Source organism: Salmo trutta, chromosome 31 (assembly GCF_901001165.1).
Source record: "Salmo trutta chromosome 31, fSalTru1.1, whole genome shotgun sequence".
Taxonomy (NCBI): Eukaryota; Metazoa; Chordata; class Actinopteri; order Salmoniformes; family Salmonidae; genus Salmo; species Salmo trutta.
In genome coordinates this window covers 31,465,849-31,492,708 of record NC_042987.1, presented here as the reverse complement: position 1 = coordinate 31,492,708, position 26,860 = coordinate 31,465,849, and the positions used below count along the sequence as shown (strand labels likewise).

Genomic DNA, 26,860 nt, shown 5'->3' with positions numbered 1-26,860 from the left:
CCTTACCTGTTGGGAGAGAGCACTGGTCTGTCTGGATGTGAGTTGCTGGTCATAGAAGTCAGCAAATACACTACCCAATATGGAGTGGTGCTAGAACACAAGCATATCCCCTTGTTAAAAACAATACCATGATGATAATGTACAGGGATAAAACACAGGAAAGGAAGAGCCGATAGAGAGCACAATCACACCACAACTGAATTGTCACAATTCACAAGACATTCACATCAAACCATTGGGTTCAGGCAACACCGAAATCACCGCACACATCTGCAATCCTGAAAACAAACAATAACATACTGCTGCCTAGACAATAGATAAAGCATGACAAAGTACAAAAACAGCAGGAATCATGTTTCGCAAGCCCATCAATTAATTTGCTGTGCAATCAACCTCAATCTCATCCATTAGTTGATTAATTAAGTCATCATAGTAACCTGCCCATCTCACCTTTAAAGATGGTTCGACAGATGTTGCTGTTAAGTGCCCAACCAGCCAATGTCAACATGCACTGAATACTACTCAAAAGAACTTCATAAATGTCATCAACCCACAACCAACAATGTTGTATGGAGTTGGTTACCATGCATGTCTTGTACTAAGAATTCTTAATAACTTAGATAAAATAAAACCATGAAATAGAATGAAATCATATGGAAATCCCTTTCGTGGGTAAAGCTAGAATATCAAAAACATTCAAATCATCCAGTAATGCTCTTGAAGTTTTAATTACATATTCTTATAAAAGCTGAAAATGTTTCCGCTTTCATCGTCTGCCTTAATGTATAAATAATTGGATTATATTCACAGGCAGACTCAGTAAGGCAGCCTTCGCCATGCCCCTTTCAGTTCAGAACCACATTATCTGTGCCCTGCCAAAAGAACAGCGGGCAAGGGCATGATAACAGCACATGGACTGTCTGCCGCACCGCATGTAACTCACAACACTGTAGGTTAGCCGTCTAGGTGACAGAAAGAATCGATGGGCAAAGCCAACCGAAGCATTTAGCTAGTAGCCTAGATACTGAGTGAAATCTTTTATGATTCCTCTAAAAAGGGATGACTTAGTCGTTCAATGTTATGTTCAATTAGTTAGTTTATATTATAAACTTACATAGAACTTACAGCTTACATCTAGACTACAGGGACTTGTGGAGGCACAAGGGATTCAAAACTCTAGCAAGGCTAAAAGTCATCTCTGGTAGCTAAATGTTAACTACCAAGTACATTTTCCTAACTCAACCAACTGACTAAAGTGTGTCATTTTAGTGACTATGCTACGAGGCCACTTAGGATGCAGACACAGAGAAGCAGCAAGGAGAACGGGATCAGTGACACTGTGAGACACGACGATGGGGGTGGCAGGGGGTTGGTGGCACAAGAGCAGCCGAAAGGGGCAGCCAAGGGGCCCAGCCGGCGACGAAAACAGAACTACGATGGAAGAACAGTGTATACAGTCAGTGGGTTTTGCTCACACGCCCTTACTTGAGGCGAGCCTCCAGGTGAGAAGCCTTGATTGGAGACTGGAGATGTTGGAGACTGATTGGCCGAAGACCCAGCCCTACTGCGGTACTGTTGGGGGAAAGAGCCCTAATACAGGATCATATTTTAGTTAGACTCACTGACGGGCTAATTGTCTGACTGGCTGGCTGACCTGCTGGGTTACTGGCTGGCTGACCCGCTGGGTTACTGGCTAGGTTACTGGCTGGCTGAATGAATGGCTGGCTGACCTGCTGGGTTACTGGCTGGCTGACCTGCTGGGTTACTGGCTGGCTGACTGACTGGCTCCTTTCTGAAAAGGTATGCTCCACTATATTAACAGCAGTATGTGGACACCCCTTCAAATTAGTTGATTCGGGTATTTCAGCCACACCCGTCGCTGACAGGTGTATAAAATCGAGCACACAGCCATGCAATATCCATAGACAAACATTGGCAGTAGAATGGCCTGTACTGAAGAGCTCAGTGACTTTCAATGTGGCACTGTCATAGAATGCCACCTTTCCAACAAGTCAGTTCGTAAAATTTCTGCCCTGCTAGAGCTGCCCCAGTCAACTGTAAGTGCGGTTATTGTGAAGTGGAAACGGCTAGGAGCAACAATGTCTCAGCCACGAAGTGGTAGGCCACACAAGCACACAGAATGGGACTGCCGAGTGCTGAAGAGCGTATCGCGTAAAAATTGTCTGTCCTCGGTTGCAACACTCACTACTGAGTTCCAAACTGCCTCTGGAAGCAAAGTCAGTTCAAGAACTGTTCATCAGGAGCTCCATAAAATGGATTTCCATGGCCGAGCAGCTGCACACAAGCCTACGATCACCATTCGCAACGCCAAGCATCGGCTGGAGTAGTGTAAAGCTTGCCACCATTGGACTCTGGAGCAGTGGAAACGTTCTCTGTGATGAATCACGCTTCAACATCTGGCAGTCCAATGGACGACTCTTGGTTTGGCGGATGCCAGGAGAACGCTACCTGCCCATATGTATAGTGCCAACTGTAAAGTTTGTTGGAGGAGGAATAATGGTCTGGAGCTGTTTTTCAAGGTCCATGCCTCTTAGTTCCAGTGAAGAGAAATCTTAACGTTACAGCATTCAAAGACATTCCAGATGATTCTGTGCTTCCAATTTTGTTGCAACAGTTTGGGGAAGGCCCTTTCCTGTTTCAGCATGACAGTGCCCCCGTGCACTTAGCGAGGTTCATACAGAAATGGTTTGTCGAGATCGGTGTGGAAGAACTTGACTGGCCTGCACAGAGCCATCTTCCTTAAAGAAGACTAGTTCATTTGACTTCAAGATCAAACCAAAGATAGCCGAACAGGAAAAACTACATTTTGTTAAATAGTGTAGGAACACTAAGTCGGTTTCAGCACTATCTTTTCCTATGGACAGGAGTGTAGGATAAGGAAAGTTTTGAAGAGGGAAGGGTTTGAGAAGGTAAGCTTACCGAGTTCATATCCATGGAGTTCTGTGTCTGGCTGGAAGAGGTGTTCGGAGGGGAGGGGAGCTGGACCAGCCTGGTCAGTCCTTGAGTGGTCTGCTGCTGCTGTTGAGAAGAGGGCTGGCTGAAGAACGTGTACTGGGACAACTGTGCCTCCAGTGTCATGGCGTCTATGGTCTCTGCCTGAGACAGATGGACATAGGAGTTCTAAATTAGTCAGTGGGGGAAAACGGAATATGATGTCCACAGAAATGTGATAGAGAGTGTGATCGAAAGTAGAGCGATGACTAAACTTAGTACAATCCCCAATTTCAGAAACACTCTTGGATGTTCAGAATCTGAAGGCTCCTGGTATATTACCTTTTAATCATTTGACAGGTTCTCCAATTATCCATAGCAACTTACTTTAAGTACATTCAAACAGGGGGGAAACAACTACAGAGTACAAACATTGTAAATACACTAGAAAAGTAATTCAGAAATGTAACAATCGCAATGCTAGAAGGGAAGAGTACGGTACGTACTACCTGGGCGAGGGTGAGGGGTGGCGACAGGGTGGGGGAGAGCTGTAGGGACTGGTGCTGGTGGGAGTCCTGGTTGACCATGTTGTTGTCCTGCCTGCCCTGCTGGGCGGTGGTCTGTCCTGCTGGGACACAAAACAGCAAACATATCTTTCAAAATCCCAACTGTCATAGAAAGCTAGAGACAGAGAGACATATATAAAATACATTTCGGCAAACTGTCTGCCATGTTGGCACCATGATCTCCCAACTTCTGGTGCCAACATGAAAATTCAGAATTTCTGACTGTGTTTCCAAACTCTATACATCTATGGTTCTGGAAGGTGGAGGACTGAGAGGTCACCTTGGCTGGTGGAGCTGAAGCTGTATGAGTGGCTGGTGGCCAGGTTTCCCGTGCTATTGTAGGCGCTGACGGTAGAGTCCTCAGGGTCCAGGGGGGTGGGCAGCGGAGGGGGGAACTGGATGTTGGTCAGATCAGGCAGGGAGCCGCCGCCCGTGTTTTGGGCTGAAGGCATCAGTGACGCGGTCAGTTCCTGATCTGGAGACGGGAATATGCTGAAAATAGAAAAAACATATGATTGGTATCCCCATAATGACAGTAGAGGTATTATATGCACAGTCAGCAGATTTCACAGGCTGCTGCAGTGTATGTAAAATAGCATAGGAAGATAAATGAGAATACCCCCCTCCCCGACTTCAGCAATATTTCCACTGTCGGTTTTCACATGGTCCTTCGAGCTGGACAGGAAGTTGTGCATAAAGCATTACCAGCAAATGCTTTCCAGACATATACTTCTCTTCATGTTTTCAACATGACCCCAAAGGAAAGGAAGGGAAATTGCCTCCAATTGTTTTCTCTCCTATTAAGCCCAGTACTAAGATTTCTGCAAGGGACCCTGTTCACATTCTCAAAATAACAATAACATAACATCCTACACAGCCAGAACTCACTAGCTCCACAACACTTCTTGAAGTATGTCAATGATGTCCCAAAACATCAGTTGGAAAAACATCAAATCATCACTAAACCGCCAACTGTCATGGGCTGTCATAATTCGCCTTTCACAAAGCTATACTGAAGTCAGGATGGTTAGATTTTAGTCTGTGGAAGTACTCACTTGATTCCTGGGACCTTGGACCTTGATGAAACATTCTGAGGGAAAAATAAAAATGACAACTCAGTAACAATAAAATAGAACTCAGAGCTGTAGAACAATACAATATAACTCAGAGCTGTAGAACAATACAATAGAACTCAGAGCTGTAGAACAATACAATAGAACCCAGAGCTGTAGAACAATACAATAGAACCCAGAGCTGTAGAACAATACAATAGAACCCAGAGCTGTAGAACAATGGCGTTAAGATATATCACCAGATCTGAGTGCACTTCACCTTTTTGCCATCCCAGTTCTGTTTTTGTTCGTCTTTGTCCATATCTGATTCTGTGTCTTCTGGCCCTGGTACATGAAGCAGAAGCACTGGAGAGGAAAAGAAAGGACGAGAGGGAGAAAGAGAGAGGAAAATGAGTTCGATTCATCTAATTGTCACTAATCTAGAATTTTAAAAAGCAAAAAAATACATATTGAATTACCCTTATTTTCATCTTGCCATAACAGTGAAAGGAAAATTAAATCAATACATGATTTGATATCATTTTTCAAACAAGTTTCTCAATAAAAGGAATACGCTTCAGACAGCCATTAGTATGTCACATTGAGAATCACTTGGATATTCATATTCATCCTATGAGTAATGTCTACAGCCTTTAAAGACAGCCTTTTATCATGTACACCAGAGTATTCAATAGTACAATAAAGGGTAGCTGGCAAAGCCATTAAGAAATATTTAATCATCAATACATCGTATATCACCTTCCTCATAATGACAGAGTTAATTAATTTGCGCTGAATTAAAAAATGAACCTACAAACTGGAAACGGAGCATTGGGGCATTGTAGGGCCAAGACTTTTTGTTAACCACCTGACCAGAAAAAAAAACAAAATCTAATGATGAACTAATGGTAATGTTACACTGAACAAAAGTACAAAGGCAACATGTAAAGTGTTGGTCCAATCTTTCATGAGCTGAAATAAAAGATCCCAGAAATGTTCCATACGCACAGAAAGCTTATTTCTCAAAAATGTGGTGCACAAATTTGTTTACATCCCTGTTAGTGAGCATTTCTCATTTGCTAAGATAATCCATCCTCCTGACAGATGTGGCTTTAGGCATATCAATGAGCTGATTAAACAGCATGATAATTACACAGGTGCATCTTGTTCTGGGGACAATAAAAGGCCACAAAAGAATGTGCAGTTTTGTCACACAATGCCACAGATGTCTCAAGTTTTGAGGGAGTGTGCAATTGGCATGCTGACTGCAGGAATGTCCACCAGAGCTGTTGCCTGAGAATTGAATGCTCATTTCTTAGAGAGTTTGGCAGTACATCCAACAGGCCTCACAACCGCAGACCTCATGTATGGCGTTGTGTGAGCGAGCGGTTTGCTGATGTCAACGTTGTGAACAGAGTGCCCCATGGTGGCGGTGGGATCATGGTATGGGCAGGCATAAACTACGGACAACGAACACAATTGCATTTTATCGATGGCGATTTGAATGCACAGAGATACCGTGACGAGATCCTGAGGCCCATTGTCGTGCCATTCATCCACCGCCATCACCTCATATTTCAGCATGACTATGCACGGCCCCATATCGAGAGGATCTGTACACAATTCCTGGAAGCTAAAAATGTCCCAGTTCTTCCATGGCCTGCATACTCACTAGACATGTCACTGATTGAGTATGTTTGGGATGCTCTGGATCGACGTGTTCCAGTTCCCGCTAATATCCAGCAACTTCGCACAGCCATTGAAGAGGAGTGAGACAACATTCCACAGGCCACAATCAACAGCCTGATCAATTCTATGTGGAGGAGATGTCACACTGCATAAGGCAAATGATGGTCACACCAGATACCAACTGGTTTTCTGATCCAAGCCCCTACCTTTTTTTTTTTAAAGGTATCTGTGACCAACAGATGCATATCTGTGTTCCCAGTCATGTGAAATTCATAGATTAGGGCCTAATTTATTTATTTGAATTGACTGATTTCCTTCCATGAACTCAGTAAAATATTTTAAATTGTTGCATGTTGCGTTTTATATTTTTGTTCAGTTTATAAAACTCTTATATATTAAGTATATCAAGTTCAAATCCGACGCACCTCGTTTAAGCTGCAAGTCCTGTGAGCCTCCTGCAAAAATATCCTGTGGGTTCAAAGTGCTCTGATGCAGCGCAGAGTCCGAGTTTGTCCTATAGCACAGGGAAAGAGACTTACACCACCTAGTTTGTCCTATAGCACAGGGAAAGAGACATACACCACCTAGTTTGTCCTATAGCACAGGGAAAGAGACATACACCACCTAGTTTGTCCTATAGCACAGGGAAAGAGACATACACCACCTAGTTTGTCCTATAGCACAGGGAAAGAGACATACACCACCTAGTTTGTCCTATAGCACAGGGAAAGAGACATACACCACCTAGTTTGTCCTATAGCACAGGGAAAGAGACTTACACCACCTAGTTTGTCCTATAGCACAGGGAAAGAGACATACACCACCTAGTTTGTCCTATAGCACAGGGAAAGAGACATACACCACCTAGTTTGTCCTATAGCACAGGGAAAGAGACATACACCACCTAGTTTGTCCTATAGCACAGGGAAAGAGACATACACCACCTAGTTTGTCCTATAGCACAGGGAAAGAGACTTACACCACCTAGTTTGTCCTATAGCACAGGGAAAGAGACATACACCACCTAGTTTGTCCTATAGCACAGGGAAAGAGACATACACCACCTAGTTTGTCCTATAGCACAGGGAAAGAGACATACACCACCTAGTTTGTCCTATAGCACAGGGAAAGAGACATACACCACCTAGTTCGTCCTATAGCACAGGGAAAGAGACTTACACCACCTAGTTTGTCCTATAGCACAGGGAAAGAGACATACACCACCTAGTTTGTCCTATAGCACAGGGAAAGAGACATACACCACCTAGTTTGTCCTATAGCACAGGGAAAGAGACATACACCACCTAGTTTGTCCTATAGCACAGGGAAAGAGACATACACCACCTAGTTTGTCCTATAGCACAGGGAAAGAGACTTACACCACCTAGTTTGTCCTATAGCACAGGGAAAGAGACATACACCACCTAGTTTGTCCTATAGCACAGGGAAAGAGACTTACACCACTTAGGGGTGACTAAATGTATCAGTTGTGAAAAGTCAAGGGACGTTTCACAACGAAATCCAAACAGTATCACATGCCACAACATAGTTGGATTATCTTACCTCCTCCAACTGGTGTCGGGTGGGGGTGACAGATACACCGAGCCATATGGACAGCTATCAATGTGAGACCCCTGGTTAAGGACAATACAAATCTGTAGCATCTCACAACTGAAGTCAACGATGTAAAACACCATGGCGCCATAGAGTACAGTCTATATTATTAATGTAATTACCATATTACCATGTCATTCGTAATCAAATTTCCATTGCATAAGAGACTGTAAAATTAAGTGTATTAAAAATACAGTTACGTAAATCGACAGTGAAGGATATTTGGCGTCCATGTTTGTCGAGGGGCCTTCCGTGTGGGGACGTGATGCGGTTTCTGTCCCGGTAAACTCTGTCAACCAATCCATGATGCCGTGTTGTCCTGCTGGTGTCACCTGAACCTTGAAAGGGAGTCTGCAGACACCAACAAAACAAACCAGTCACAAGCTACATAGATACAGTTGAAGTCGGAAGTTTACATACACTTAGGTTGGAGTCATTAAAACTCGTTTTTCAACCACTCCACAAATTTCTTGTTAACAAACTATAGTTTTGGTAAGTCGGTTAGGACATCTACTTTGTGATTACACAAGTAATTTTTTTAACAGTTGTTTACAGACAGAATATTTCACTTATAATTCACTGTATCACAATTCCAGTGGGTCAGAAGTTTACATACACTTAGTTGACTGTGCCTTTAAACAGCTTGGAAAATTCCAGAAAATTATGTCATGGCTTTAGAAGCTTCTGATAGGCTAATTGACATCATTTGAGTCAACTGGAGGTTTACCTGTGGATGTATTTCAAGGACTACCTTCAAACTCAGTGCCTCTTTGCTTGACATCATGGGAAAATCAAAATAAATCAGTCAAGACCTCAGAAAAGAAATTGTAGACCTCCACAAGTCTGGTTCATCTTTGGGAGCAATTTCCAAACGCCTGAAGGTACCATGTTCATCTGTACAAACAATAGTACGCAAGTATAAACACCATGGGACCACGCAGCCATCATACCGCTCAGGAAGGAGAGGCGTTCTGTCTCCAAGAGATGAACGCACTTTGGTGCAAAAAGTGCAAATCAATCCCAGAACAACAGCAAAGGACCTTGTGAAGATGCTAGAGGAAACAGGTAAAAAAGTATCTATATCCACAGTAAAACAAGTCCTACATCAACATAACCTGAAAGGCCGTTCAGCAAGGAAGAAGCCACTGCTCCAAAACCACCATAAAAAAGCCAGACTACAGTTTGCAACTGCACATGGGGACAAAGATCATACTTTTTGGAGAAATGTCCTCTGGTCTGATGAAACAAAAATAGAACAGTTTGGCCATAATGACCATCGTTATGTTTGGAGGAAAAAGGGGGAGGCTTGCAAGCCGAAGAACACCATCACAACCGTGACGCACGGGGATGGCAGCATCATGTTGTGGGGGTGCTTTGCTGCAGGAGGGACTGGTGCACGTCACAAAATATATGGCATCAAGAGGGAGGAAAATTATGTGGATATATTGAAGCAACATCTCAAGACATCAGTCAGGAAGTTAAAGCTTAGTCGCAAATAGGTCTTCCAAATGGACAATGACCCCAAGCATACTTCCAAAGTTGTGGCAAAATGGCTTAAGGACAACAACGTCAAGGTATTGGAGTGGCCATCACAAAGCCCTGACCTCAATCCTATAGAAAATTTGTGGGCAGAATTGAAACAGCGTGTGCGAGCAAGGAGGCCTACAAACCTGACTCAGTTACACCAGCTCTGTCAGGAGGAATGGGCCGAAATTCACCAAACTTATTGTGGGAAGCTTTTGGAAGGCTACCCGAAACGTTTGATCCAAGTTAAACAATTTAAAGGCAATGCTACCAAATACTAATTGAGTGTATGTAAACTTCTGACCCACTGGGAATGTGATGAAAGAAATAAAAGCTGAAATAAATCATTCACTCTACTATTATTCTGACATTTCACATTCTTAAAATAAAGTGGTGATCCTAACTGACCTAAGACAGGGAATTTTTACGAGAATTAAATGTCAGGAATTGTGAAAAACTGAGTTTAAATGTATTTGGCTAAGGTGTATGTAAACTTGAACTGTAAATGATCGCCAAATATATGTCAACAAAAGAGTAAACGTGTTCAATTTTGGGTAAGACCACAAATATTTCAAATCAGAGTCCTACAAACACACTTACCTGAAAAAGCATGTCAATGGTGCCATTTCCAATCTGATTGACATTTGGCAATGATCCGCCATAGTACTGCCCACGGTTTTGTCCCAGCTGTAAATACTGGGTCTTCTGTAACTGAAGAAAGAGAGTGAAGAAACAAAACAATAAGCAAACATGGAGTCAGATAATGTTAGCTATGAAATATTCAAAAGGCAATAGAACAAATAATTAAAAAACAAAATGGAGGGGCTTCCGATTCAGCATGTGAATGGAGAAGAGGCTTGTGGATGAGGCTCTTACGCATTACCGTAATTTCCGGACTATTAACCGCACCTGAATATAAGCCGCACCCACTGAATTTTAAAAAAAATATTATTTTGAACATAAATAAGCCGCACATGTCTATAAACCGCAGGTGCCTACCGGTACATTGAAACAAATGAACTTTACACAGGCTTTAACGAAACACGGCTTGTAACAAAAATAAATAGGCTTTAACGAAACACGGCTTGTAACAAAAATAAATAGGCTTTAACGAAACACGGCTTGTAACAAAAAATAAAAAATTAGCAGTAAGCTGTTTCCAACGTCTTATCATCGACTCATTAAGACCAAGCTCCCGTGCAGCAGCTCTATTTCCTTTTCCAACAGCCAGATCAATCGCCTTCAACTTGAAAGCTGCATCATATGCACTTCTCCGTGTCTTTGCCATGATGAGGGTGACAAAATGACTACCGTAATCAGAATGATGGGAAGTTTGAGAGTGCTCGATTTAATCAAAACAGTAAACAAAAAAGTTGTTTGACCTTAACCCGTTCGGCAATTTCATTGGTCTAATGAAAACTTCATGCCGCCAAAAAACTGAGCACGTCACAGAATGTGTTTAAAAAAATAAATAAATTGAAAGCAGGAAAAATCCATATATTAGCCACGTCATTGTTTAAGCCGCGAGGTTCAAAGCTGGGAAAAAAGTTGCGGCTTATAGTCCGGAATTTACGGTAGTTAATTTTGGCAAATTTTTACTTTGCATTCCACTTTCTTACATAGCAGATTTGATTGATGAGTTCTTAAGTTACCTTTTTGATTCAAATGTCACACAATCTGAGGAGCAGAAGACCTGTAACTAACGTTTCAACCGCGATGGCAAACGTGAATGGTACTGGCGCAGACTCCAGTCCAACCGTTACGCATGCGGTCACACTCCCCACAGATCTTCAGAACTTCTGTATAGTTCTGATCTCGGATATTACAGCTACCATTGCCACTCAGCTCAAAACTGTCATCGATGCTGCTCTGGCCACTTTCTCCGCCGTCCTGAATGGTGTCCGAGCCGCTGTGGATGAACAAGGCCACCAACTTAACGGCTTTGAACATGACCTGTGTGACTACAGTAACCGCATAGTGAGAAAATGAGAATGAGAAAACGGTTGCCCGTCTGAGCCCCGAAAACCAAAAACTGATTAACAAGACCGATGACCTGGAATCCCATTCTCATCGTTGCAATCTTCAGGTTGTTGGTATACCAGAGAAACTTGGAGGGAACTCAGTTAAGTTCATGTCAGACTTCTTCGCGGAGGTGCTAGGTCCGGCCATCGTTCCATCTACCCCGAAGCTGGACAGAGCCCACCGCATTGACACTTCCCCAGCGGGCGGAGACGACAACTCCAAGCCTAGAGTGTTTATCATCCGTTTTCATTATTACCGTGACAAGGAGCGCATCCTCCAGAGGCAGGGCAGAGACCAACTACACTTCTGCGGTTGCAAGGTGTTCATCTTTCCTGACCTCAGCTCAAGTTTCGCCAAGAAGAGAGCTAAATTCCTTGAAGTGTTCCCATTTTGAACCATTTCATGTGTCTGAAGCTACAAACTCTGCCTTCATGGCGGGTCCGGAGAGCAAATCAAGTGCACTATAGGCCTAGCCCTGGTCAATCGGATGGGTCAGATTACCGTGTCTGCAGTAAAGTAGCAGGCTTAAAAAAAGTCCACAGCAATGTTGATACTGTGATATTTCAAAACGTTTAAAACCATGACCAGAGAGAATGTCAAAGAATACAGCAAAGAGATGCTGTTTTTAAGAGAGTTCATGTTTAAGTTCTTACTCAGCACTGTCAACACCTTTTATTCAACACTTTTAGAGGCTATTAGAATGCACACTCTTCAACCTTCCACTCACGCTACAACCAACACTGCCGCTGTAATGAATGACTAGGAAAGTGTATTGATAGGCTTGCATTATTATTAGCAGATTGGGTCTTTTTTTTAAATCGAGAAATATTTCACTTTCTTTGTTCATAGGAGTAACAACATGAATTTGTGCATGATGCAGGAATAATGTGGTACTACTCGAGTTTCACCATCAGCTGGAAGACGGTGTCCCTTTTTGGTCAGTGTCAATGGAGGAAAGGGAGAGCGGAGGGATGTTGAGAGGCGGACCCCTGTCTCCTCTTGCTCTCTCCCTCTGCTGAGCAACCTGGTCTCCGAGCATTTCGTATTATTCTGTATGTAAATCTGCAACATTATTTAAGATGATATGTTATGTATTAATTTGTGGATGTTCGAGACACACCATATCGTACGATATGTTACGATTTGCAAAATGTACAATGTTACGAATTTTCTAAATGGACAATATATTGCGAATTTGCAAAACGTATGATATGTTACAAATTCTAGCTAGATGTCTAATGTTAGCTAGCTCGATAACGTTTACTAGGGGTTAGGGTTAAGGTTTGAGTTAAGTTTAGGAGTTAAGTTAAAGGGTTAAGGTTTGGGTTAGGGGAAGAGTTAGCTAAAAGGGTTAAAGTTATGCTCTGAGACCAGGTTGCACTAAGACTGACCATCAGATGCAGGCACCATCAGCCCAGTAAAATATTTAAATGTATGCTCGCTCAGCTGTGCCTCACGAGTAAAACAACAACTGATCTATTACGAGTATGATCATATAGCCTACCTCAAATTTTGAAATGTATATATTTTTTAAATGGTCAGAACAACAATGCAATGGCAGGGCAATTCAAGCAAAGCCAATATGCGGTGATAATGTATTTGGCATATAGCCTACTGCACAAACCTCATTGCTACAGTACTGTTTTTAATAGGTTAATGTTGCATAGGCTTACGTTTAAGTCATGTAAAAATAAAACAAATCTGAGCCGTAGATCTCGGCTTGCATTTTGAGTGATCTTCACTCAGAAAGTGTTGGTCACCACTGAACTAGCCTATTCCGGGCCCTCAGAGTTTCCTGAGCCAGTGAGCTCGGGACAGACAGCTGATTTTTATAACGCTTCCATTGCATATATGGGATCATCAGATCATGATATTTTGCTCTTTCACATCAAGGCCAAGAGTGTTGGAAAGATTTTTCAAATACTGAGGAAATAAAATGTAAAAAAAAAGACTTCGTTGCCTTATGTGAGGTAAAGAAAAAGTGATTGAGAAGCTCAGCTTATTGGTGGTGTACGTGGTGTGTTATGACAATCAGAAATCAGACATTGCCAAATGGGCAAGGAGTCTTGGCAATTCTTTGGGCCTTCCTCTGACACCGCATGGTATAGGAGTTGTCGTGCCCCCTTCACGACTGTCTTGGTGTGTTTGGACCATGACAGATTGTTGGTGATGTGGACACCAATGAACTTGAATCTCTCAACCTGCTCCACTAGAGCCCTGTCGATAAGAATGGGGTCGTGCTCGGTCCTCCTTTTCCTGTAGTCCACAATCATCTCCTTGTCTTGATCACGTTGAGGGAGAGGTTGTTGTCCTGGCACCACACTGCCAGGTCTCTGACCTCCTCCCTATAGGCTGTCTCATCGTTGTCGGCGATCAGGCCTACCACTGTTGTGTCATTGGCAAACTTAATGATGGTGTTGGAGTCGTGCTTGGCCATGCAGTCATGGGTGAACAGGGAGTACATGAGGGGACTGAGCACGCACCCCTGAGGGGCCAGTGTTGAGGATCAGCGTGGCAGATGTGCTGTTACCTACCCTTACCACCTGGGGGCGGCCCGTCAGGAAGTCCAGGATACAGTTACAGAGGGAGGTGTTAAGTCCCAGGGTCCTTAGCATAGTAATGAGCTTTAAGGGCACTATGGTGTTGAATGCTGAGCTGTAGTCAATGAATAGCATTCTCACGTAAGTGTTCCTTTTGTCTAGGTGGGAAAGGGCAGTGTGGAGTGCAATAGAGATTGCATCATCTGTGGATCTGTTGGGACAGTATGCAAATTGGAGTGGGTCTAGGGTTTTGGGATAATAGTGTTGATGAGAGCCATGACCAGCCTTTCAAAGCACTTCATGGCTACAGACGTGAGTGCTATGGGTCAATAGTCATTTAGGTGTTCTTGGGCATAGGGACTATGGTGGTCTGCTTGAAACATGTTGGTATTACAGACTCAGTCAGGTACAGGTTGAATGTCAGTGAAGACACTTGCTAGAGCATGCTCGGCGTATAATCCCTCTGGCCCTGCAGCCTTGTGTATGTTGACCTGTTTAAAGGCCTTACTCACATCGGCTACGGAGAGCGTGATCACACAGTCGTCCGGAACAGCTGGTGCTCTCATGCATGCTTCAGTGTTGCTTGCCTCGAACCGCGCATAGAAGTAATTTAGCTCGTCTAGTAGGCTCGTGTCACTGGGCAGCTCGCGGCTGTGCTTCCCTGTGTAGTCTGTAATAGTTTGCAAGCCATGCCACATCTGACGAGCGTCGGAGCCGGTGTACTAGGATTCAATCTTAGTCCTGTCTTGACGCTTTACCTGTCCCTTTAGCTCAGTGTGGATGTTGCCTGTAATCCATGGCTTCTGGTTGGGTTACGTACTGTCACTGTGGGGACACCGTCATCGATGCACTCGTCACGGTATCTGTGTGCATTCAAATTGCCATCGATAAAATGCAATTGTGTTCGACGACAGTAGCTTATGCCTGCCCATACCATAACCCCAACACCACCATGGGGCACTCTGTTCACAATGTTGACATCGGCAAACTGCTCGCCCACACAATGCCATACACTTGGTCTGCGGTTGAGGCTTGTTGGACGTACTGCCAAATTCTCTAAACTAAGTTTTTCTGGTAGAGAAATTACATTTAATTCTATGGCCACAGCTCTGGTGGACATTCTTGCAGTCAGCATGCCAATTGCACCCTCCCTCAAAACTTGAGACATCTGTGGCATTGTGTTGTGTGACAGAATTTCACATTTTAGAGTAGCCTTTTGGCACTTGTGTAATGATCATGCTGTTTAATCAGCTTCTTGAAAAGCCACATGTCAGGTGGCTGGATTATCTTGGCAAAGGAGAAATGCTCAATAAGAGGGATGTAAACACATTTGTGCACCAAATTTGAGAGAAATAAGCTTTTAGTGCATATGGAACATTTCTGGGATCTTTTATTTCAGCTCATGAAACATGGGAACAACAATTTACATATTGCGTTTATATTTATGTTCAGTATATATCACCAAAGAGAGCATCCAAGCGAGCGAAACAGTACCCATCTATATGTAGCCCATGTATCTGATGCTGTCTGGACAGAAATAGTATGACATGCCATACTCTTTTGGTCCAGACAGCATCAGATACATGGTCTACACCAGTGATCACTTTCGCAGTCAAAAAGCAAGTTGAGATCTACTGCTCAGATTCTTTCAAAACATGACTTAAAATGTTTTAACATTGACCTAATAAAAACAGTTCTGTAAGAATGCGATTTGGGCAGTAGGCCTAATACATTATCACAGCATTTTGCCTATATGCCTGGCCTACCGATATTGTTATTCTCAGACATATTATATTCCAAAACTCGAGATTTGATTACAAAATAGATCATCAGTTGGTGTAGCACTTGCAAGGCACAGCTGAGCATAAATGTAAATAATTTGCAAATTATTCACTTTTTTTATTTTACTGGACTGATGGTACCTGCATCTGAGGGTAATGGTGCTTTCAAAACAACTGGGAACTCGGGTCAAATCATGATGTCAGTGAAATAGTTTCTGACTTGGAATTCCGAGTTGGATGACCGTTCAAAAATATTTTTCCCAGTCGGATCTCGTTTTTTCCTGAGTTCCCAGTTGTCTTTGAACGCACTGAAGTCGGAAGTCGTACATTTCCGAGTTCCCAGTTGTTTTTAACACGGCATTAGTCTCAGCGGCGGGAGAGAGCAGCAGAGGGTCCGCCTCTCATGGTCCCTGCTCTCTCCTTCCTTTCCTCCGGTGGAACTGACTAGAGAGAGGGGACACAGTCTTCCACCTGATTGCAAATCTCAAGTTGCACCGCATCTGCCTCATGCAGAAATGTATGTTGTTCCTATGACCAGAGAAAGTGAAATATTCTTCACTATTAAAATAGTGGGTGTACGAGCTGATAATAATAATAAAAACGCAGGGCTATCGATACACTAGGCTACTCATTCATTGCAGTTGCAGCGTGAGTGAAAGTAGGGAGAAGCGCATTATGTTTTCTAGTAGTGTTGACTAAAAAGTGTTGACAGTGATGAATGAAAAATTCAACATGAAATCACTCCTAAAAACAGAAGCTCGTAGCTGTATTCTTTGACAGTCTCTCTGTGGTCATGGTTTTAAAAGTTATTAAATCTTATGTAGGCTAGTATCGAACTTCGCTGTGGCCGGGCACGTGGAAGCACTGTAGGCATGGTGATTTGAGCTATCTGATTGACCATCTCAGTAGCTGCACTAATTTAGCCTAAGAGTTCCCGTCCGCCGAGAACACAGAGTTTGTCTTTTCAGACAAAAGAAATGGTTCATTATGGTGAGAGGGCGGAGTTAGCCGTTTGAGAGAGTGGTGAATGTGCTGCTAAAAACACAAGTCCGGGAGCCAAAACTTTGATCAACGTTGGAAGCAATATTTACATGTTGACCCATAATTTATTTCCTTTGTGTACAAAATACTTTATATATAGATTTTTTGTGAACAAAAATATATATATTTCAAATTAGAAAAAATGACATAGGTCTGGACCTCGGTGTCCTCATATGTACTGTAGTCTCATGGCCATGCTTTTGAGTGGATTATGATAGAGACGTGAGGTTTGGACCGTTGGTTTTCTTAATGGGATTATCTATAGAATTAACATTATTTTACCCATTGGTCAAAATCAGTTTCTAAACCCAGAGGCGCAACATCCCAAGACTTATGGAAACACTTGCGAAGCAGACCAGGCCGGGGTTTGGAGCTTGATACGTCAATGAGAGAAGTGAACAATTCTTACTTAGATCCAAAATGTTCTCGAACTGACATGTTTTAATGTGTCAAAAACAACTTCATATATAAAAAGTGCCTTTGATTTGACGGCATGTACCTGCGCAGCTCAGTGCGAGACGACCGTTAAACCCTATGACGAGTCTCTGCGCATGAGCGTAGCTAGCCAAAGTTTCCATGACAACGTTTACAAGTGTGATTTGGAATTTCTATTGGAGAAGCAGTTTCTGCCCATCTTCATACTGGACCATATTTGCTAGAATGTTATCCAGCTAACTAGCCACTCTAGCTAGCTTATCTGTTGCATGTACGTGCTGACGTTTCAATACCCAGGCTACGTGGTGGAATTTGAATAGGTCTCAACCAATGAAAATGTGTGGTGGGCAGGCCCAGCCCGGGTCGACCCCGCCCATAGCCAATACTACACCATTCCATAAGAGAAGCCCCTGACTGCAGTGTGCAGTTCGGGGGCCGGGATCAATGTGTTTAACCGAACCCTTCAAGGTCACCCAAGTTGAGGTAAACGTCGATGGTATTAACGTCAACGAAAGGAAACTTAATCGAACCTAACCTACATGGATAAAAATATAAACCATGGAAGTGAGTGAGACTGTCATTATGCATAATGTACTTTGTAATATTCATGTTATACCAGTGCAGTGGTATGTGTTTATATGACCAACTACCGCACCGATGTTAGCATACCGTTCATTTGCACATGAGCTAGCTAATTGCTCACAATGAGGGAATGTTATTTGGACAAATTTGCCTACTTGAGCAGTAAGCCTAGGTTTATATGTACAGTTATGTAATCGATTTGATTGTTGATTTTTCTGTGTTTCTTTAATGTATGCCTTGTTGTGTTTGGCTGGCTCTAAATGTGTATCGTTGATCCCATTCCCTTAGTTACACACAGCGAGTCTACACAGCCTACACATAGTATATACAATAATGAAATCACCAGGTCCCAACATACATGGCAAGTCAAGAAAAGTAATTGTAACTTGTCCACACTGCAAACTGAAGTTAAATAAGAAAAACGTAAACACATTTACGAAGAAAGCATACACATTGCTTTGAAACAGGATCCAATGATAGATTTTTGGCATGTGAGTACATTGATGCGAGAAATGGTGTGTTTGCAGTCGAAAAAACATTTTCTGGTCCAGCAAAATCCATACATGTTGTGAAAAATACTTAGGCTAATTCAGTTCCAACTGTGTTCAAAAAAGTATTAACTATTATCATTATTGTTGTAGTTGGGACTCCCATCCGATTGGCTGATTTTCTTTTTCAAAGGAAAACATGCAGCAAATTAAGCGATGGTGGTGCCTAGTTCTGCGAACTTTCCAATGCCGTAAGTCTTGAACATTATAAAAACTTTTCATTTGCGTCCTTAAAATCACTTGTTTCACTGTAGACAGACTGACCTGAATATATTTTCATATTGAATGTATGTCATTCACTCACTAAGGTCTGAAGAAGAGAAGTTGAATGATTGAAAAAGGAGGCGAAAACAAAGCACACTACATGTCGGTGTCGTATAAGTGGTATAGTCTTAAACCCCCCTTTCTCATATGATGAGTGATAGTCTTAAACCAATGTTTAAAGACTTAACCCCTTCCCCCTCTCCAATATATTCAGGATGATGTAGAAGATGCGCCCCCCCCCCCCCCCCCCCCCCCCAAGAAGTCAAAGCATGTCACATCAGCATCCAGCTCTGCAGGATCAGGTACTGCATAGGCTATTAGCTAAAGTAAGGTGCATTCTTATACACACACACATCCCTAGAGGTTCCCTTACATTACTTAATGACCACAATCTGTTTTCTTTCTAGACGATACTGAAAACAAAATGCACGACGAACTGGGAGCTGTGAACTGGGTATGTAGTCTACTGTGTAATGCTGAAGGCTTGATGCATGGTGAACTGGGAGCTGTGAACTGGGTATGTAGTCTACTGTGTAATGCTGAAGGCTTGATGCATGGCAAGATATAATAGTTGTGATGACTTGAGTAGTTCTAGATATCACTGAAAACCCCTTTAGTAATTGTGGCTTTTGTTTGCATGGTGGTATTGTGAAAGTAGGGTGTAATTTGAATTGATGACACAATGAGGCACTACTCTTAATATTTATTCTTCCTTTTTCTTCAAGGAAAAGGGACAGCCTGGAGGCAGCAATGTGGTGTGAACTACAAACATTTAAAGGCACTGTTTCCCTCCCTAGTGTAATTGGGATTCTCCTCAAGGAACCATTCATGTTCCAGTTCCAGAGAGATTATGAGATGTTCAATGTGGAGGCAGTTGACAACAAGAAAATGACTGTCTTTGCCTCTTGAGGAGCAGGAGTGAAACCATTTTTGAGGAGTGGCAAACCTTGTTTTTGTCTGCTGTGTTAATTGAAATAATATAAAGTTAACATTTATCAACACAATTTTAACAGTACATGACAAGTCTGTTCACTGCAACAATATCAGTAGCTTGTCTCAAATATAGCATGAAGCAAAACGTGTTACAACACATCTGCTGGTACTTTATATATTTCTTACGATCTTAAAATGAAATACGTTTGTATTCAACGTGTGACTTGCGCAAACGTGTGCGTTTGTATTCAATGTGACTGTCAAACGTCAGACAAAAACAAACACATTGAGACCCGCCCCGAATTGCACACTGCAGTCAGCGGTGCTTGTTCCATAAACCAAGGGGTACTTCAGTCAGTGCACTATGCCAATGTCGCTAGCTCTACCCGCATATGTGGTAATAAGGATGACAGAAAGAGCCCTGGGAGTTTCTATTTCACGGTCGCACATTGAGATTAGTTGTTGCAAGTACGAATCGCAATGTGTAATTTCGGAAGCTTGTATCGTGTGAGAAATGTAACAATGGTCGCAAATGTGTAACTTGACATTTGAATACATTCAATAAGATTTGCAAGCATCATTTATTTTAATTATTACAAGTCAATTTACGACTGAATATTCTGCTGTGCATCAAAAATACACTTGCAGATATCTGCTCGGGGGTTCTGTCACGTTACCAAGAGACTCGTGAACTTGTATGTTTTGTACATTTGTAGAAAGAGATTCGCAATCAGCCAAAACCAGAGCCGCCTATTGCTGCAACTATTGGCTGGATTGTTCTATCAATCACATCTCAGGAAGTAATTTGAAGATGTCATTTCTACAAAGTAACATTAATGTTACTTGGCCTGAAGTATTAGAATAAAGGTAACCTTTTGTGTACATCGATTCTTTTTTTGTGTGTAAAGGCATGACAGTAGTTTGTTTATCATGTGAAATATAAAATGGTACATTTCAGACAAACTCCATTGACAGCAGCTAAGTTAACTTTAGCAAGCTGGCTTCAGACGTCCATCCTAGTTTTACTATCAACTGGCTAACGGTAGTTTTAGCAGGCAGCTTTAGATGCGAGGGAAAACAAATATATTTTCTAGTTAACCATCTGATAAAGTTTATGTCAAACTACGTTAGCTAAATTAGAACTGCTGGGAGAAAAACTCCCACAATCATCACTACCTAAATGTTAGCTTTCTAGAAAATAAAAAAGATATTTTCTAGCTATATTTTAGACTTGTTACTGACTTTTGAACACTGTCAAACTACTTTGCTACACTGCCTGTTTGTTGATTTAATTGGGTACTGAAAGTTGGCAAGATATGCCCCTCCTGTAAACCGGCTGTATTGTTTTTGTATAATTTGGCTGTATAGGCTTGTACACATTTACTTGAGTGTTTTTAATTAACACAGTTAGCCAAACTGACTGACTAGGATTATTGTTATTCATGTTTTTGTTATTGCATTTCAGGTGGAGGGAGTAAGATCACTAGAAAGCAGAAAACCGCAAGACAACCAAAGGACCCTAGAGGTATTACAGCCAATGCTTATGAAGTGGATATTGTATGTGAATTATCCATTCATATCATTGACACTTACAAAATGGTTGGATTGTTTAGCAACATGTGCAGTAAATGCTAACACGGCTTTGGTGATTAAGGTACATCACGTATTTGTCGTCTCCCCATCAGGCCTCTGCATGCTGTGACATGGGCCTGGATGGTGAAACACCTGCTTCCAGCTGCCTGACTGAATATTGGGGCCTTCAGTTGTACCTTACATCACAGCAAGAGTCTCCTTATCTCTATCTCAGTCATTTAACATGTATTATGTATCCACTCATTCATGAAAACTGCTACAGACACAAGAACTGCACCTGAGTGATGATAGCCAGCTAGCTGAGCCATCGCGTGAGAGATCAAATCAAACTGTCACATGCACCGAATACAACAAGTGTAGACTTTACCTTGAAATTCTTACTTACAAGCCCTTAACCAACAGTGCAGTTCAATAAGAAAATATTTACCAAGTAGACTAAAATAAAAATGAACACAATAAGAATAACATAACAAGGCTATATACAGAGTACACCGGTACCGAGTCAGTGTGCGGGGGTACAGGCTAGTTGAGGTAATCTGTACATGTAGGTGGGGGCGAAGTGACTATGCATAGGTAACAAACAAACAGCGAGTAGCAGCAGTGTACAAAAGGGGAGGGGAAATCAATGTAAATTGTCCAGTGGCAATTTTATGAACTGTTCAGCAGTCTTATGGCTTGGGGGTAGAAGCCTTACTGTCCTAGACTTGGCACTCTGGTACCGCTTGCCGTGCGGTAGCAGAGAAAAGTCTATAAGTTGGGTGACTGGAGTCTCTGACAATTTTATGGGTTTTCCTCTGACACCGCCTATTATATAGGTCCTGGATGGCAGGAAGCTTGGCCCCAGTGATGTACTGGGCCGTTCGCACTACCCTCTGCAGCGCCAAGTGTTGACTCGGTGTGTAAACTAAGTAACTCGAGGTAGAACAAATGGGTGGGTTATCTTTCACAGGGGAATGTGAAAGGGGTGGTGCTTCAATGGTGGGGTAACACACTGAAGAAACAGCACTGCTCATGCTAGCCAAACAAATCTAATGGCGGTTTAGCCCAGAGGATGCTCGCTAAAACACCAGTGGTGCAGTTAACCCACTAACTAGCCAAGACACTTTAAAAGTTTAGCTATTTAACTCTGAATTTCACTCAGTGAAGTTAGCAGAATTCCTGAAAATTAGCCACTGAATGCTGTGCTGGGGTGTTAATCCTCACTAAAAGAAACAGTTAAATTGAGAGCTAGTTTTCTGAAGAAAGCTGCTTAACAGGCAAGTAACCAAATAGACTTATGAAGAGGCTAAGAATTAGGAAACCAGAGCGGTGCCGGGTGTTATAGACATTTATGGCGTACACCCACAAAGCTCTGATTGGCCAAACTATGACCGCAAGAGGGCGTGTCCAGTAGTGAAATGTCAAACTGAGTCAAATGAAAGAACTGACATTCACTTGTCTATTTGTCCTATTCTTCAGGCTTGTCTGGGATATGTATTTCGTAGGCACACCTGTGTGTTGTCTTATATACACAGGGGGTGAAAGTAAGGTGGCACAGTCCAGTACGCAAAGATAAATAGTGTGGGTACACCGTACCAGTAAAACATGAGCCTATCACAATTAATACAACATGCCCCAACATTTGCGAATTGACTGGAAACCGGGTGGTTTATGAGCCAAATTGCATTGTGGTTTGAGGAGAACACTTACATTTTGTCAAGGTAGAGATGAGTGGCCGAGATACTTGTAAACAAGGCGGAGATGAGTGGCTGAGACAGAGGCGCGTGTGGACAACAGTGGAGGCATCAATTCAGGCTACAAGTGTAGACCTAATGACAATCACAGAATGTCAGTACAATACATGTAGGTGTTTTGTAACAGATGTCTCTTTCCACTCATCAAATTGCAGATGCATAGTGCACCGTGGGGGTTTGGATGCTGAAATTATTTTGTGAGTGGACAAATGTGTACAGGTATCTTACAGGAGCAGTGATTGTTTGACAATCAGATGAAAACATCATGACTGGTTGTGTTCATGCCACATTAAAAAGGAACAGGGGGCATGTCCATATGGCTAGGGGAAGCTAAGCTTTCCCTGAAGTAAATTGAATTATATAGCCTAATTAGTTTACTCCTGTCTATACAGAAATACATAATCATTCAAAATAGGCTACTACACAAGAAAGGATGATTTAGCCACAGAGGATCAATTGCTTCTTAAATAAAAAATAAAAAAATAGTTTTAAAATCACATAGCTTACAGTCGGAAGGGCCCGCAATTTGGGCAGCGTGCGCTGCAAATACCAAAACAGTTGAGTTGTGACTGTCAGTGAAAAGCAAGAGGCCCAGCCAGGCATATCGCAACATTTAAAAATACAATTATATGGATTAAACAACGTTTTTTTTTTTTTTAAATGAACATGAGTAGACAACTACAAAACTTTATTGCGTTTGGTGATCGACCCCCTCCCCCCCTACATTTGGCCATTGAAAAGCCTTGACAGTTGCATCCTTCCTCAGGGAACTAACTGTCTGCTGATGGCTAACAACAGGGTGGCAGGTTTTTACACGTGCTGCTCAAGAGTTCCATCGCCCAGCAGACTCACCTAGGGATAGGGGGATGGACACGTTAGTTTGTCTGGGAGACTTTTAGAGGGAGGAGAGAGCACGAATTGGAGTGAGTACAGTAAATCCAATCCAACCAGTGGCCGTGGATAATATGCTATATGTCATCACACAGACAGCCATAGTTAAGGAGGTTTACATAGTGCGTAAAGTATATTACCACCAGCAGCGCTTACTTCTACTCTGGAGAGATTGCAGATTGTTGGTCAGAAGGCTTTGGTGGTCCTTGGAATATTCTCTCTGTAGCACCTGTTGAGAAATGGATAGAGGTACAGAATGCAATTGAATGAGAGAGCAAGAGTTAACATTTACATTGTTAAATATTGAGGAATATAAAGGGTGCCTTCCAATCAGACAAATGGATGCATGAAACACAGCAACTCAATGGTTTTCCAAAGGAGGAGTGTGTTGGGGGTGAGGCTTGTGTTGTCCGTCAGAAAAGTAGCAAAGACTATCCTTCAACTAATTAAAAACATAGAACAGCATTTTCCTGACCAAACATCTGTGTTGGACATGCGTTTAATGCATTTTGGTTTGAAGGCAGTCTTACTCTGTGGTTGAAGTGGTATCTTCATGTCTATAACTTCACTCACTCCCCCTACAGGGTTAATACACATTTTAGGTAGAATTTCATGTCTATAACTTCACTCACTCCCCCTACAGGGTTAATACACATTTTAGGTAGAATTTCATGTCTTTTAACCAAATTTCCATGACCAACAATTAGCGGTGTCTCTATGTCCGTATAAAAAAAAAAAAATCAGCGTAATGTGGTATGGGCACTGCGAGGCTGCTCTCTGATCCCATGTACCATCTCGTGTTATGCAAGGCAATTAACCCCCCAAAAAGTAGAATACCTGTTAGGCAACTGAATAAAATACGTGTTCAAACCTAAGGCTGGAGAGCTACTGGGTGTGCAGGCTTTTGATCAAGCCCTGCTCAAACAGCCAGTTTATCCAGGTCCGGTTGAGCAGCTAATTTCTAAAATGTGCTTTGTTAGAGGGTGACTGGAATAAAAGCTTGCACACCATTAGCTCTCCTAGAGGATGGTTGACCACCCTTGATGTACAGTACCAGTCAAAAGTTTAGACACACCTACTCATTCAAAGGGTTATTTATTTTTACTATTTTCTACATTGTACAATAATAGTGAAGACATCAACACTATGAAATAACACACATGGAATCATGTAGTAACCAAAAAATGTGTTAAATCAAAATACACTACTACCGTTCAAAAGTTCGGGGTCACTTAGAAATGTCCTTGTTTTTGAAAGAAAAGCACTTTTGTCCATTAAAATCACATAAAATTGATCAGAAATACAGTGTAGACATTGTTAATGTTGTAAATGACTATTCTAGCTGGAAACGGCAGATTTTGTTTTAATAGAATATCTACATAGGCGTACAGAGGCCCATTATCAGCAACCATCACTCCTGTGTTCCAATGGCACGTTGTATTAGCTAATCCCAGTTTATAATTTTTTAAGGATAATTGATCATTAGAAAACCCTTTTGAAATTATGTTAGCACAGCTAAAAACTGTTGTTCTGATTTAAAGAAGCAATAAAACGGGCCTTCTTTAGACTAGTTGAGTATCTGGAGCATCGGCATTTGTGGGTTCGATTACAGGCTCAAAATGGCCAGAAACAAATACCTTTCTTCTGAAACTCGTCACTCTATTCTTGATCTGAGAAATAAAGGCTATTCCATGCAAGAAATTGCCAAGAAACTGAAGATCTCGTACAATGCTGTGTACAACTCCCTTCACAGAACAGTGCAAACTGTCTCTAACCAGAATAGAAAGGAGTGGGAGGCCCCGGTGCACAACTGAGCAAAAGGACAAGTACATTAGAGTGTCTAGTTTGAGAAACAGACACCTCACAAGTCCTCAACTGGCAGCTTCATTAAATAGCACCCACAAAACACCAGTCTCAACATCAACAGTGAAGGCGCGACTCCGGGATGCTGGCCTTCTAGGCAGAGTTGCAAAGAAAAAGCTATATCTCTGTCCAGTGTCTGTTCTTCAGTCGCCTCTTCACTGTTGACGTTGATACTGGTGTTTTGTGGGTACTATTTAATGAAGCTGCCTTTGACAGCTTTGCACACTCTTGGCATTCTCTCAAACAGCGTCACCTGGAATGTTTTTCCAACAGTCTTGAAGGAGTTCCCACATATGCTGAGCACTTGTTGGCTGCTTTTCCTTCACTCTGCGGTCCAACTCATCCCAAACCATCTCAATTGGGTTAAGGTCAGGTGATTGTGGAGGCCAGGTCCTCTGATGCAGCACTCCATCACTCTCCTTATTGGTCAATTAGCCCTTACCCAGCCTGGAGGTGTGTTGGGTCATTGTCCTGTTGAGAAACAAATGATAGTGGTACTAAGTGAAAACCAGATGTGATGGCATATTGCTGCAGAATGCTGTGGTAGCCATGCTAGTTAAGTGTGCCTTGAATTCTAAATAAATCAGTGTCACCAGCAAAACACCATCACACCTCTTCCATGCTTCACGGTGGGAACCACACATACAGAGATCATGAAGTTCACCTACTCTGTCTCACAAAGACATGGCGGTTGAAACCAAAAATCTCTAATTTGTACTCAGACAAAAGGACAGATTTCCTCCGGTCTAATGTCCATTGCTCCTGTTTCTTGGAAGCAGGTCTCTTATTGGTGTCCTTTAGTAGTGGTTTCTTTGCAGCAATTCAACCATGAAGGCCTGATTCACGCAGTCTCCTCTGAACAGTTGATGTTGAGATGTGTCTGTTACTTGAACTCTGAAGTATTTATTTGGGCTTCAATTTCTGAGGCTGGTAAATCTAATTAACTTATCCTCTCCAGCAGAGGTAACTCTGGGTTTTCCTTTCCTGTGGCAGTCCTCATGAGAGCCAGTTTCATCATAGCGCTTGACGTTTTTTGCGACTGCACTTAAACTTTCAAAGTTCTTAAATTTCCACATTGACTGACCTTTTTAAAGTAATGAATGACTGTCGTTTTTCGAGATAAAATCCCGTTAACGGGATTGGTTGGACAACAACCAGTGAAATAGCACGGCGCGAAATTCAAAACACAAAAATCTCAAAATTAAAATTCAAGTATTATACGGCATTTTAAAGATAG

The 26,860-nt window shown here is 42.2% G+C and overlaps 1 protein-coding gene and 3 long non-coding RNA genes across 6 annotated transcripts in view; 2 read left to right on the top strand and 2 right to left on the bottom strand.

Annotated features, from left to right (window-relative positions):
* Nucleotides 1–26,860, bottom strand: part of LOC115169956 (CREB-regulated transcription coactivator 1-like) — a 47,283-nt gene that overhangs the window by 7,673 nt on the left and 12,750 nt on the right. Inside the window, exons 2-12 of the mRNA XM_029726119.1 lie at nucleotides 9,998–10,108; nucleotides 8,096–8,224; nucleotides 7,823–7,884; nucleotides 6,685–6,773; nucleotides 4,851–4,936; nucleotides 4,574–4,608; nucleotides 3,799–4,010; nucleotides 3,459–3,580; nucleotides 2,941–3,117; nucleotides 1,486–1,590; nucleotides 7–90 (exon numbers count right to left, since the gene is read on the bottom strand). Coding sequence (XP_029581979.1) covers nucleotides 7–90; nucleotides 1,486–1,590; nucleotides 2,941–3,117; nucleotides 3,459–3,580; nucleotides 3,799–4,010; nucleotides 4,574–4,608; nucleotides 4,851–4,936; nucleotides 6,685–6,773; nucleotides 7,823–7,884; nucleotides 8,096–8,224; nucleotides 9,998–10,108 — 1,212 coding nt within the window. The remainder of the gene's footprint in view (nucleotides 1–6; nucleotides 91–1,485; nucleotides 1,591–2,940; nucleotides 3,118–3,458; nucleotides 3,581–3,798; nucleotides 4,011–4,573; nucleotides 4,609–4,850; nucleotides 4,937–6,684; nucleotides 6,774–7,822; nucleotides 7,885–8,095; nucleotides 8,225–9,997; nucleotides 10,109–26,860) is intronic.
* Nucleotides 17,489–18,855, top strand: LOC115169958 (uncharacterized). Of its 2 annotated transcripts, none has more exons than XR_003870943.1 (4): nucleotides 17,489–17,780; nucleotides 18,440–18,537; nucleotides 18,655–18,716; nucleotides 18,825–18,855. It is a non-coding gene; the product is annotated as an uncharacterized LOC115169958 (long non-coding RNA). The 2 variants fall into 2 exon arrangements; XR_003870942.1 differs by having other exon boundaries at nucleotides 18,655–18,712; nucleotides 18,825–18,850.
* LOC115169959 (uncharacterized) lies at nucleotides 18,851–21,404 on the top strand. Of its 2 annotated transcripts, XR_003870945.1 has the most exons (5): nucleotides 18,851–18,912; nucleotides 19,018–19,064; nucleotides 19,336–20,410; nucleotides 21,009–21,068; nucleotides 21,229–21,404. It is a non-coding gene; the product is annotated as an uncharacterized LOC115169959 (long non-coding RNA). The 2 variants fall into 2 exon arrangements; XR_003870944.1 differs by having other exon boundaries at nucleotides 19,336–21,068.
* Nucleotides 23,507–24,146, bottom strand: LOC115169957 (uncharacterized). Its single transcript, XR_003870941.1, has 2 exons — nucleotides 23,917–24,146; nucleotides 23,507–23,721 (listed from the first exon to the last, which is right to left on the bottom strand). It is a non-coding gene; the product is annotated as an uncharacterized LOC115169957 (long non-coding RNA).